This window comes from Alosa alosa, chromosome 7 (genome assembly GCF_017589495.1).
Source record: "Alosa alosa isolate M-15738 ecotype Scorff River chromosome 7, AALO_Geno_1.1, whole genome shotgun sequence".
NCBI lineage: Eukaryota > Metazoa > Chordata > Actinopteri > Clupeiformes > Clupeidae > Alosa > Alosa alosa.
This window is the reverse complement of record NC_063195.1, coordinates 30242981-30256988: the sequence shown is the minus strand read 5'-3', so window position 1 is coordinate 30256988 and position 14008 is coordinate 30242981. Positions and strand designations below refer to the sequence as shown.

General features: G+C 43.4%; 2 protein-coding genes across 5 annotated transcripts in view; both read left to right on the top strand.

Annotated features, from left to right (window-relative positions):
* Positions 1-6513, top strand: part of prkcaa (protein kinase C, alpha, a) — a 155819-nt gene extending 149306 nt beyond the window's left edge. For 2 of the 3 annotated variants that reach the window (XM_048247365.1, XM_048247364.1), the window contains one exon: positions 4165-6513. In XM_048247365.1, coding sequence (XP_048103322.1) covers positions 4165-4329 — 165 coding nt within the window. In that variant the 3' untranslated portion in view covers positions 4330-6513. The remainder of the gene's footprint in view (positions 1-4164) is intronic. The other variant, XM_048247366.1, reaches the window with a different exon arrangement.
* A 6019-nt stretch (positions 6514-12532) lies between these two features.
* The window catches only part of cacng5a (calcium channel, voltage-dependent, gamma subunit 5a), a 29124-nt gene continuing 27648 nt past the window's right edge, over positions 12533-14008 (top strand). Inside the window, exon 1 of one of the 2 annotated variants that reach the window (XM_048248613.1) lies at positions 12533-12816. The gene's annotated coding sequence lies outside the window, so the exon portion shown is untranslated. The remainder of the gene's footprint in view (positions 12817-14008) is intronic. The other variant, XM_048248614.1, reaches the window with a different exon arrangement.

Below are 14008 nucleotides of genomic sequence, written 5' to 3'. Positions count from 1 at the left end.
CTCTTTCCCCTCTCTCTCTCTTTCTCTCCTCTCCCCCCTCTCTCTCTCTCTTTCTCCCCCCCTCTCTCTCTTTCTCTCTCCTTCTCTCCTCCCCCCTTCTCTCTTCCCCCTCTCTCTCTCTTTCCCCCCCTCTCTCTCTCTCTTTCCCCCCTCTCTCTCTCTCTTTCCCCCCTCTCTCTCTCTCTTTCTCTCCTTCTCTCCTCCCCCTTCTCTCTTCCCCCCTCTCTCTCTTTCTCTCCCTCTCTCTCCCCCCCTCTCTCTCTTTCTCTCCTTCTCTCCCCCCTTCTCTCTTTCCCCTCTCTCTCTCTCTCTTTCTCTCCTCTCCTCCCCCCTTCTCTCTTCCCCCCTCTCTCTCTTTCTCTCCCTCTCTCTTTCTCTCCTTCTCTCTCCTCCCCCTTCTCTCTTCCCCCCTCTCTCTCTCTTTCTCTCCCTCTCCCCCCCTCTCTCTCTCTCTTTCTCTCCTCCCCCCTCTCTCTCTTTCTCTCCTTCTCTCCTCCCCCCTTCTCTCTTTCCCCTCTCTCTCTCTTTCCCCCCCCTCTCTCTCTTTCCCCCCCTCTCTCTCTCTCTCTTTCCCCCCTCTCTCTCTCTCTCTTTCTCTCCTTCTCTCCTCCCCCTTCTCTCTTTCCCCCCTCTCTCTCTCTCTTTCTCTCCTTCTCTCCTCCCCTCTCCACGTCGCTTCTTCTCTTTCTCTCTTATTTCTCCACTGTTTATGTTACGTGCTGCGTTGGTGATTTAAAATGGGTCAAACACTGGGACCGTTCCTCATTGAGACTAATGGGTTGCTGAGTCGCCTACTGTAACAGCCTGAGCTGAAGCGCGAGTGCATCTGACGTCGGTCGGAGAGTTAAGGGGGGGGGGGGCCGGTGCATTATTTCACATCTGTAATGCTCACTGTCAGCACAAATGAAATGGCGTGTCCAACAGGGTTAAGAATGATTGGTGTCTTGGGTTAGACGATGGGATAAAAAAGAAGCTGAAGAGACATATAGACGAAGAGAGAGAGTGTTAAGATTGACAGAAGCAATCTAAGCCCGCCCAGGGAGCCAGATAGTGCCCTTACGGTCATACACAAATGGCTTGTAAGCAGTGTATATGTGTGGACTCATACACAAGTGGCTTGTAAGGAGTGTATATGTGTTGACTCATTACACAAGTGGCTTGTAAGGAGTGTATATGTGTTGACTCATTACACAAGTGGCTTGTAAGCAGTGTATATGTGTTGACTCATTACACATGTGGCGTGTAAGCAGTGTATATGTGTGGACTCATACACAAGTGGCTTGTAAGGAGTGTATATGTGTTGACTCATTACACAAGTGGCGTGTAAGCAGTGTATATGTGTGGACTCATTACACAAGTGGCGTGTAAGCAGTGTATATGTGTGGACAGTCTGACACAGCAGTCTCTCCTTTTACTGCATTACCCAGGGGGCAGGATATACCACAGGTCTCCTGGGTCCTCAAAAGAAACCACAGGTTTGACATCCCCACACACACACACACACACACACACACACACACACACACACACACACACACACACACGTCAGCTTATTCCTCTACTTGCTCATGGTCACAGCAGTTTTTACAAGCCTCCCCAAAGCCCAGTGGGCTCAAGGTGTTCCCTCCATCTCTGTTTACAGCCAAGCATATCGATCCAACATGGCAACAAGCAGGGAAGGTCTCAGTGATGAGCCTGGCTCTCTGTAAACCAGCTCCAGGCATATTTGATGAGTGCCCTTCGGCTGTGTTATGTGTTTGGCCGTCTTTTGTGCATCTGTCACCGTCCAGTTGGTTCTTTAACAGACCCCGCTGCGGCGCTTCACCACAGTGTCTGGGGGACTGAGCTCTGGCCTTGGCATGAATTTCATGGAAGATTTCCCAGCCAGCGCTCTCTTTCTTTCTCTCTCTCCTGCTCTCTCTCTCTCTCTCTCTCTCTCTCTCTCTCTCTCTCTCTCTCTCTCTCTCTCCTGCTCTCTCTCTCTCTCTCTCGCTTTCTCTCTCTCTCTCTCTCTCTCTCCCTCTCGCTTTCTCTCTCTCTCTCTCTCCCTCTCTCTCTCTCTCCCTCTCGCTTTCTCTCTCTCCCCTCTCTCTCTCTCTCTCTCTCTCTCTCTGTCTCTCGTTCTCTCGCTCTCTCTCCCTTTCTCTCTTTCTAGAGCCAGAGTGCTTGCTGATTGTGGCCGTGGCTCAGTGTGAGTCTTGTCTGTGTGTCTCTGCTCCAGGCGCTCTCCTTACAGGAGCTGGCAGCCCACCCAGGGATCCCCCCCCCCCCCCCCCCCACCCCACCCACCCATCCCCCCCCCCACCCCCGCCCCCGCCAGTCTCCCCATTCTTGCCCTCTACGTCACTTTCTTCCTTCTGAACCCATTCCAGATAATCCCAAAGTGTGTGTCTCTGTGTGTGTGTGTCTGTGAGTGTGAGTGTGAGGTAGCATCACACAACGTTCTGCAATCTGTGCTCCACACCGACATCGACTCCCTGGCTTAAGAGCCGGTCCCGACGGGGGTGACATCGAGTCACAGCAGTGAAGTGTGACTCCGACTAAGGTGGATTAATCACATGAGCCTGAGTGACAGCAGGGGGGTGGAAATGGGTGCACTGCTCCAGCAGCTGTGGAACGACAAGAACTACGGCTCGAAGAAGTCTTTTTGGAAAGGAAGAGGAAGTAGATGGCCATTAGGCAAGATGGGATGTAATTAAAATGTGGTGGGAAAAATCGTCTGGCTTTCAGTTAGAGTAGAGCAGAAAAAGTACTGGGTGTGGACAAGTCTCGAAAAACAGCTTATTCCCAACTTTTGTAGAAAGTTGTTGTAGATATAGAAAAGCTACATGTAGCTTAGCCGCTGAAACCTGTTTCAATAGTTGACTGCAGTATCTTTTAATACCTTCTCTGTCAGGATCTGTTCTCAGTTCATAAGTAGAACACAGTGCACCAACTGAATGCACAAAAGGATTGATTTCTTTTCTATTTTTTTTTTTATCTCAGTTAGAGTTCACATCCCAGAGCCAAAATCTCTGTACTGAATGAAAAGGGAACTTTTGAGAGGAGTAATGACTGGCACAAGTAGATGTGATTTGCAGCCTTCTTTGAGTTATTTTTAAATCCGGAGAGGATGTTTGAGTTCAGTCCAGCCAGACCAGACGCTCTGTGTCACAGTGACATTGTGTCTATATGGTGAGGGAATAGAAGAGCTGGAGACTGGGACACTGTGAGCCGCAATGGATGATCCCCCAAATGATCCCCGCCTTTGCCCGTTTCAGTCACACAGGCTTTTCTGAGATAATAAGCTTCAGAGGAACGAGGCTCTTGGAAATAACCAAAAGGAAGGAAAGCTCGGTGATTCAAATCAATATGGTGTGTGTGTGTGTGTGTACTGTATGTGTGCACGTTTGTATGTGTGTGTGCGTGTGCACACACACACATTTGAGAGGTATTCCTGTCATAGTAGGCTCTATAAGCACATGCTCATATGTTATCTAACCATATACATTTCTAATCAGCTGTCCATCTATGAATCATAAGAGCAGAAAATCTCTCTCAGAACCCATGACATAGTTTCTGGCTTGATGAAAACAAACATTTACAGTACATTACAATATAAGCATATATTTCGGTTCATTGGCCCATACGGCATGTGATATTATCCATAGCAAATGTAAACAAACAAAAACATATTATCTAATCAGCCCTTCTGTTGTCTTGGCATAAAACCAAATGCTTTGCCATTGCTAGCATCACTGTTTACTAAGTTAAAAGAGCATATCGCATAACTGGATACAAGGCCAGGCCACAGTCTCTGTTCACCCCTGCATACCCCAGTTAAGGCTGAATGGGCATCAGTGGTTGTGGGGGCCTAAACTCCTCTCATTCAGAGGGGCGTGAGCGCGTTGGCAGCTGAGCTCGGAGCCCCCGGTGGACAGCCAAGGCAATTGCATTAGACCTCAGGTGAGGGGTTATGTAGAGCGCCGCATCATCAGGTGCCAGGGCGTCCGTCCGCGGGCTACAGATCTGGGGCGGGGGCGGGCAGATGGGGAATCGGCGATAGAGGAGCAGGTGTCCGATGTGTTCCATATCGCCTTTAGTCGCCTGAGATCTCTGTTCAATGTGAGAAGATAAGATACCTATTATGTGCCAACTAATGTTTGTCTTTCTCTCTCTTTTCAGTGTGGCAAAGCGGCTGAAAACTTTGACAAGTTCTTCACACGCACACAGCCCCAGCTGACACCCCCAGACGAGCTGGTCATCGCCAACATCGACCAGGCCGAATTCAACGGCTTCAGCTTCATCAACCCCCAGTTTGTCGCCCCCAGCGCAGGGCCAGTGGTTTAGACCCCCTATTGCACTCCCCCACCCCCATGCCTTTAGCCCTTCCCAACCAATTAACCCTCACAAAACTAGAAGCCAAAACTTTTTTTTTTTTGAAAATTTTGTGAAATTTGGGACATTTTTATTTTCTAAAGCAACCCCTCTGCTTTTGTTTTTTTTAGGCCAGTTGTAATAGTAGTACAGTTTTCTTTTCTTTTTTCAATCATGAGAGTCCACGGTTCGCGCTGGACGGTCAGTACACGTGCATCGATAATCCAAATCCTTGGTGTGGCACACACACTCAGCAATTACAGACGTGCATATCACTTAGCGACCTGCAGTTCCATACCTCCTCGCCTGCCAAATACCACGGCTGCCATATCATGATATGGGAGCTGCTGAAACCCATGACCGTGCTTCCTGATGTCTTGTGCTCCTAGGTCTACACACATTCAGCAGTCCTGCCGTATTGCACAGGCAGTCACCACGTGGTAAAGGCAATAGGGACCTGCTGGAACCCTACAGTTCATTGCTCTCGAATGTTGACTTTAGTTTGATCTGATGTACTTGATTGGTTTACTGTTAGTTGGTTGTCATTGTGTTTTTTTTTACCCCCGTGTTTAGGCCTAGGTCCTGTTTTAGCTTTGGCATCCCAGACCAGGCCTTTCTAACGATATGCTAGAGTGGACAGCGTACATAGACACTAGCAACCAAGGGAGAGGAAATCATGGTATATGACTTCAGTAAAGTGGAGTAATGTGAACACCATTATGGGACTGTATGTGTTGCCATTTGCAGCAGAAACACATCAGTATATTCAGAAACGTGACTTAATTATTCATGCCATGTAGCTGTAACACAACCGACTGATTTGGACAGTTGACTCCTCACTAAACTGTTCCCTCACTTGCACACGGCCAGTTTATGTATCAGTCAGCCAGTACAGGTCAAAGTTCATCGTAGCTCTCATCTTGTAGAAGCATGTTAAGATGCCTTGCTGCCACATCACATGCATACACACATACACCTAAAGGCATTTAGTAACAAAATGGGTCGACAGAAACTGCAGGTTGTTTTCAAATAGATTACATTAACCACTTCAATGATAAACAAGGACACTGTACACGGTTAATATTGTAGACTTTTGTCTTAGCAAAACTTCCTACCTTGGAGTTGGCCATACAGTGAAGGAGCATCTATTAGACAATTGAAGATCTTCCATCTTTATCTATGAGACAAAGAAGTGAAGGTTGTTAAAGAAATGAAGTTATTCGAATAATGAAGTTTTTTGCTACCTAGCGTATCTTGAATTTTCGGTACAAAATGAAACATCTTGCCAACAGCGCAACCAAGTATTACATTATTTTATGAAATTATGTGGAAATCTTTTACTTTCTCTCTGTTTCACGTTTTGATTTTAGATTTACATGCATAGATCTGCTCTAATGTGATGTCTTGCTTTTTTCCAGTAGGAATAATTAATATCACTGTAATATTAACAGTGGATTAACTATTTTGTAAATATTAATGAATTATTTAATAGGAAGTATAACAACATGCAGTTTTTATACCAACCAACTGAATGTGCTTTTATTACATTAGATAGGTGAGGATATTTATATGTACGATAACCCATAAGAAATCAACTTTCTAACTGGTGGGAAACCATCTTTAATAGGTTTTCAGAATCAGCCAATGTCTACACGTATCTAGATTTGAACGGATTTATCAGAAAACTCACGTTTTTTCATATTGTTTTGTTTGTGTGGGGGGAGAAAAAGAGTCATATCTGCGGACAATTGGCTGCAGAGTTTGAGCTAGTCTAAACACCTCAGTCTGGCTACGATTGTGTGTGTGTGTATGTGTGTGTGTGTGTGAGAGAGTGAGTGTATGCATGCGTGTGTGTGTGTGTGTGTGTTTATGTAAGTCTTTGGCTTTCCCTTGACTGCATGTGGCGATCGTTGAATAACAATGCACGCGGAAACCACTCTGACTCTGCATGCCTCTCAGTATAGTGCCCGGGTGTCAGCGTTTGCAGCATGGTCTAAGTGTCCCAAAAGAAACAATAAAGATTACTACGGGAGGCTCACATCACCACTTAACTCAAAGGTGATGGTGACTGGCTCTTCATCTTAATAGATGTTATTGATGTGCGTGGTATGTGTATGTATGTCTGTGTGTGTATATATATATATATATATATATATATATATATATATATATATATGCTATGTATATATATATATATACTGGCTTGTTCGTTCTTTTTTCCTTTTAGTTTTCATATATCTACGTAAACGATTTGTAAGCTCGGTCCCCGTCATGCTGGTATGAGAAGCTTAGCCATGGCGAGGCCGTTGAGTCAATGTCACATTTCAAATCACGTTGCCATCTGTCATTGCGCCGTCAAAACAAAAATCTATCAGATAGGTTTGTGTCCATATCTGCAATGATGGAACATCGTTACCATCCCGCACAAATTCTGTCTCTGCTAATAGCATAAAACAAAATAAACCAAGATAGGAAGCACCTGTTGACTTCTCTCATTTCCTCTCTCTCTCTCTCTCTCTCTTTCTCCTCATTGCCACTCTTTTTAACCAGTGCCAAACAGAGACCAGACAGAGCCCGACAATAGCAGTGTTGCACTAACTGTAGTCACGTCTACGACTTGCAGTCTCTCTACTACTTCCTCCTTCCGTCTGAGGGGAGAGCTCTGGTAGCCATGTTTATTCATCATGTATGGTATCAGTGCATCACTGAAGGATCCACAGCTAGATGTCATTGCCTGCTTGTTATTTCTACGCGCTCAGGTGGTGCTGATGCAAGTTGAGCGGCAAGTGTGTCCCCCCTTGTTTTTTGTGTTGTTTTTGTGAGCCTGGAATGTGACGCTCCTACCTGTGTGTTTCTCCGACCTGCCTATGAAACCTCCCTGTGCCTCTCTTAATGACCGTCTGAATGAGTGCATGAGATGGGGGAATGTAGTGGTCAAGGTGAAGTGGGGCCCCTCCTGATGGCTATCGAGAGACTTGAGCACCGAGGGAAAGAGAGTGTGGAACGGCGTCTGCCTGCTGTCCTCACCACCACTCGCAGCCCTGCCTGTTGGTTTTTATTTATCCTCCCTCCCACTCCTTCTCTTATCTCTCTCACTCCCTCTCCCTCTCTCTCTCCCTCTCCTTCGTGGTCTCAGTGCCTATCCAAACAGTTACCTGTAAGATTGCACTCCCCCACCTTCCTCCACACCCAGAGCTTTATAAAACCTATAGAACATTTCACCAAAGCGGATTCATCATTTCTCTTGGTTATCAGTCCAACTATGACAAAATTGACTTCAGTAGGACATTTTGTTCTTTTTTTTTTTTTATTTGTGTCTACCTATTAATCTGAAGCATATGATGGCAAATGGGCCAAGTAATTTGCAGTTTTTGTTTGTCTACTGTTTCCTTCTTTGTTTACATTATAAGTAGCTCATTGAATGGAAAGATATTTTCTTTTAGACTTCATGGCTTTATAGGCAATCCAACGTCAAATCTTCAATATTTGATTTATATTTTAGGATATATCCTAACTTGTGTGTGTGTAGCTTACTCGCCTACCTGTTGATTTGTGTTGCTCCTCTCTGCCTTCCCTATGATAAGTGATCCATATTTTTGATGTTATTTTCTCTGCATGAAGAGATAGATTAATTTTAATAGGACCAGTAAGTTTTTTGCGGCTTTACTTTGTTCTTTCTTTCTGTCTCACTCTCACTTTCCTGCTTGCACTCTCTCTATCTCTCTATCTCTCTCTCTCTCCTCACCTATCTCTCTATCTCTCTCTCTATCTCTCTCTCTATCTCTCTTTCTCTCTCCCTCTCTCTCTGTTTTTCTCTCTCTCGTCGAGCACAGGATCAACAGATTGCCTTATCTCATACTGTTCTCTCCGATGTATCGTTGTCATGTTCCGAGGTTAATGAAGCGCTATATCTGTCCTTGTATATAATAATGTAGGTGTCCATAGCCTGTAAAAGAAAGAATATATTGTATTTTGTAATGGTGTATGTTAGCCACGCCCCCCTCCTGATTCCTACAATGAGTCAATGCTTACCTAACCTTGTAACCAATAGTGTAATTTGTACCTAATGTATGATACTGCAAATAAAAAGAAAATAATAAAAAAATTGCCATGCAAATCTTGGGACTTATTCTGAATTACTATTGCCCTATACAGAGGTTTGCATTCTCAGCTATAGATCAGTGTTTCTCAAAGTGTGGGCTGGTGTCCACTGGTGGTCCGCAAGCTATCTCAAGTGGTCCGCGAGCAGACGTGGTAAAATATCATGAGTTGTTTGCAATATTGAACCAACTTGTATGTGAATCCAAACAGTTCTGCAACACTTCCTATGTAAGCTACACCAGTTTAAATCATATGAATCCTCTGACACAATAAGCAAGATGCAAAGACAATAAGCAAGGTAGGCCTATTGTGTATCTGTTGAAGTAGGTCTGCTGTTGTTGTTGTTTTTTTGGTAGCTAGGTGGTCCATGATTTTTTTTTATTATTATTATTGATTAAGTGGTCCTTGGTCTGAAAAAGTTTGAGAAACACTGCTATAGATGTAATGATATGCTGTATTTCATGTACTGGCATTTCCTTGTTGTTTCACAGAAACATTGTTGAGCATTTCAAAACTTGTATTAAAACTAGTATTACATATTAAAGGTGCTCTAAACGATGCCAGGCGTTTTTTAGGCTAAAACATTTTATGTCACTTAAACATCACCTATAACCAACCACTAGCTGTCTGTGTCCTGAATACACTGTAAAAAAACTCTGTGGACAGCCCAGGCTCCAAATACGGCAACAAAAACAACCTGGGCAAACCTAGCCCATAAAAACATAACAAACTGTTCCAGCAAATCACAGATGAGATGCGCGTTTAGGAGAGTTTCAATTGCACGGGAGCAGCACGGGAGGGAGGAGGAGGAAGTAGCGAGCTAGCTCTCTATTTTGTTTGAAAGTCAACAGAAGAGACGTTACCCAGCATCGCTTAGAGCACCTTTAAGTGATAGTATGATGTAGATCGGTTGGAACTATTAAATTAATCGCCAAGTATTTAGTATAAAAACTCAGTTCTCTAATTATAACCTTAATATAAAAACTCAGTTCTCTGATTAAAACCTTTAACCTATAATTTTTTTTAAATATATTTTATAGACCAAACAAATAATCAATTAATTGAGAAAATAATCAACAGAGTGCTGGATGCTGTACGATTCCAGTTTGGCACACTCATTGCCCAAAGATGTAAGCTAGTTGGCCAAGCCTTTTTTTCTCCTCCTATCTCTACAGAAGAGCTGGAAGTGGATGAAACTTTAATGGAACCGGAGCTCCAAAGAAAAGGAGCATGAAATTGAAATCGTAAATATTTCATCATACTGGTCGCCGGGCACAAGTGGGTTTCTGTTTTGGCTGAGGTGGCCCTTGAGTCCACTCACGTTCGTTCAGACCAAGGCTCCCTGACATCTCCCCCCTGAAACCTGTCCTCATCGTCTTTATCCTTCCCCTCCCTTCCTCTCTCCTCTCCCCATCCCTCTCTCCTCCTCCTTCTCCTCTTCCTCTCCTCTTTTCTTGATGGGGTGGTGACTTTGTGGCCTTGTTTCAAGGCAGCTGTCACTGGAGGGGAGGGCCAGACGTGACACAAGGCTTTAACATCATCATGCTCTGCAGGAGCTGTGACAAGCGTAGCCTGACGGAACAACAGGATGTCTCACTCACTCACTCACTCGCATAACAGAGACCGCATCTCCAGAGAGCTCCTGGATGGTGGTGGTGGTGATGATGATGATGATGATGATGAGGTTATTTAATGTTGAAGAAAAGCAAAATGTAAATGATTGAAAGAATTCTTCATTTTAATGAAGATTGAATAATGAAAACCTTAACACTCTGTTCAAACTTAAAAATATCAATACTGTGTTGTTTTGTGGCAAAATAGAGACACTGTCAGGAAATCATGAACATGATGAAGAGAGAGAGAGCAGGGAAATGATGGAGGGGAAAATCATCCATCATTTGGATCCTCTTTCCAGAGCTCTCGTGATGGATGCTGTCTGTCCAGCTAGTCCTATTACAGTGTCACTGAGGGAAAGCAGGTATATATTGTTGACATCCCTAGAGTGAGAATACTACCATTGAAACTGCAATAGATAACTTCAGTGATTTCCGTGACTACTATATATATATATATAATATATATGTTATATATTATATTATTTATATAATATTATATTATATAAAAACATGTGTTACGTGCCACAGTCTTGATCATAAACCTATCTTGTGTAGCATGAACACCTTTAGTGTGAATAAAGTAAATTTCAGTAACATTTCAGTAAGTTAAGTTGAAGCCTGTAGTCTCCTCATCCATACTGAGGTAAATACATGCACACACAAACTCATACACATGCACACCATTACGTCATTCTTCTTGAGTGTTTCCTGTACGCATCCACCTCCTTTGTCATGTTGTAATCTCATTGGGAAGCTTTTGCTCTCGAGCCGTTCACATTTCATCAGGTGTCGTCTTTATCCCATTACACGCCACTCCTGCATCCTTGGCTTCCCCTTCAGCCTCACAGCAGCACAGCTCTCTAATTAAGAGACGAGAATGCAGCCAGAGCCTTCCATCTGTGCCGAGGCACAATTAACAACTGTAAGCGTGTGTGACCTTGTGTCAGACGTTGCTGTTGAACTCGGCCTGTGTCAGGGGAGGGGGGGGGGGTGGGGGCAACAAACATCAGACTGTAAGAATGTGCTTTGGCTTTTGGAGGCTGGCCAGACTGCTCTGGTGCTTAATAGAAGGGCTGTATTTTTTAATAGCTTTTTTGTATCTACAGCAGTTGTCCCAGGGCCAACAATATAATTAGTCTTTTGAATTAAATGCATTGGTTGGCCAGTGTGAGGGTTGCCTGAGACATTCCTTGGCCAATGCTAACAGAATTACTGAATTACAGAGTCCTCGTTCGTTTCTAGGCTCCAGTGGGGGTCACTGACTTTATTGTGTCTCCAGTCTGCATATCTTGGCTGACCTAAATAAAAGTAATTACAACATCAGGTCTAAAGATGACCTCCATTTAAATGTTCAGCTCAATTCCATCTTTAATCGAATGGAACATAACCCCCTGGGTATTAAGCACACATGTGAGTGTAACCATAACATGTCGTAGGCATGAGCTGTAGGCTCCACAGACATACTGTAAACTGTGATTGGATAAAGTGAACTGCAGCAGGGTTTCCATCTCATGTTGAAACACACATAGTCCATGTGTATGCATCCCTGCCTCCATATTGTTCCTCCCAACAAATCGTATTTCATTCACTTAATTTACATAATAAGCCATGCTTTGTATTTACATATTTGCACATAGTTTTTACATAAGTCCACCATTAGCTAGAGAATGGTTCCATACTGATAACTGAATAGTTGAAACCTCAAATCACTGTGAAACAGATAATCAACATGCTCTTTTTCTGTATCTGCTGTAGAATTCAGCTAGATTTTAACTTAAGTTTGACTTTTTCAACCAGCCTAGTAAAATACTTTCCCTGGAAAACACACCAGACAGTTTAACAGAAAAATCCAACTGGATTTTAGCGCCTCACTGGTTGTCTGTTCATCCTCATAGTGACCTATGCCTCAAGTCCTGTTTAATTTAATAAAAGATGCCATGTCACACATCAGATGGGTCTAAATTATAAAGTAAAAGACCATATGTCATGTCCTTTGAGCTGCCCATTGCTAAATATAGCATAGTTGCTCAGACTAAAACCTCAAAGACTGAGTCCTTTACACCCTGTAGAAGTCTTACCAAACTATTAGTACTTCTGCAATGTAGGGGATATGGTTAGTGTACATGTGCATTGCCTTCTTGATTTCTGATCTCCAAGATCACCTCAAGTATAGTATTCAAATCCTATTCATTTATATGTCTGATAATAAGACAATTCGCTATATAATATAATTTGAATAAAATTGGGTCTTACCCAAATAAAAATGCTAAACAATGCTAATTTTGTCAATGTATTTCACATCTTCTTTCCTACTATCAGGAGAGATGCAACTGTGTGCTGTCACTGTCGCATCACGTGAAGCCTGACTAGCCTTCATGCCCAGGGTGAACTGCTGCAGACATCGCAAACCCTATCAGTGCCACACATAAGCGCTCGGATAGACATGTATTTTCCAATACTTCAGCGCTATGTTTGTTTTTCTGCGACCTAAAAAATGTTGTTTTTTCTTTGTCTCATGAGAATTTCGGCGAACGTTTCAAAGCTGCCCACCTGCCGGCGCGAGAGCCAAGTCGAGTGCGCGCCAAGCGCTCATTGTCCTGTTGTGGAGAACTGCGCGTGCTCAACACGATCCCTCTCCAGCTCTCTCGGCATTCTACATACAGACAAGTGAAGAACACAACAGAGCAAGAACGCGGGAGCAAATACGGAGAGAGAGACTTTACCTTCAGACTTCCGCGTGAGGGTAAGCACTGTCATTTCTTCTTTATAAATTGTCCAAAAAACAAATTGCGCTTAACTGAGTGAACACCGAAATGTCCTCATGGACTTTGTTGGTCTCTGACATTTACTTTACTTACTTTCAATGTATAACTTGCCATCACTTGTTGTTATCCCTGCTTTTTTAGGTGATTTATGAATGTGTGTATTTTTGGTTAAATATTGTATGTGTTTACACATCTACATTACAATACCTTTTCTTGCGTTTACTTGGTTAAAAAGCGTGTTCTCTACTCATTCGCTTATATTCATGTATGATGATGACAATGTGACGATGTAACAACAGACCTCGTTGACAAACGGAATCTTCACGAACACAGAGGACACTGACCGTTAGGATTCCTGGGTACACCGACCCAACTATTTGTGTCCTCATAGCCTGGTCACCACAACATGGCAACCTTCAAACTGTCATTCATTTGCACCCAACTTGCCAAAGGAGGCTATTGAATAAAGACATCCCATTTAAGAGCTAAATCCGTCAGTGCAAACAATGTTTACGTTTTTTTTCTTGCAGTCAAACATAAAAAAGTAGGATAAAGGCAGGTTTGAACTGTCATTGAGGTTAGTTGATTATATAGGCACCCCAGGGTCTACATTAGCGCACAGAGACAGCGCGCCAGAGAGGAGTAGAGTGGGTATCGACTTGATGTGTTGGCGACATTTATACTTGTGTGCTGTTTCATTTATCTGCATGGTCGTGATTAAACGCTAAACGATCCGAAACGGTCAGCGTTCACCGCTGAACTGTAATTGGAAAAGATGATCAGGACCTTGGACAGCAGCCGACGTGCACTTCACAGCAACTGAAAATCAGTAGCTACGAGCTCAAAGGTTTACTTTAAGTTATCGGTGTATGATCTCTTATGCCAAGTTTGTATTTGCTGTTGTTGTTTTCTGTCCACTTCGCAGGATTTACAAATCTGTTCAAATAGAAAAGACCATGTTGAATGCTTTTTTTACCCTTTTATTAATTTAGACGTTTGTGTATAATGGCAGGGCAGCAGAGGAGGAGGCAATCATAGAAATGTGAATTTGACTTGCAGCTGCCTAAGACTTAATTAGGATGTACTCTAGTGTAATACACTAATCAGAGCTTTACACTAATAGAGTTATTTACTCTATTCCTTAAACACAAAAGGAAAACATTCCTCTGA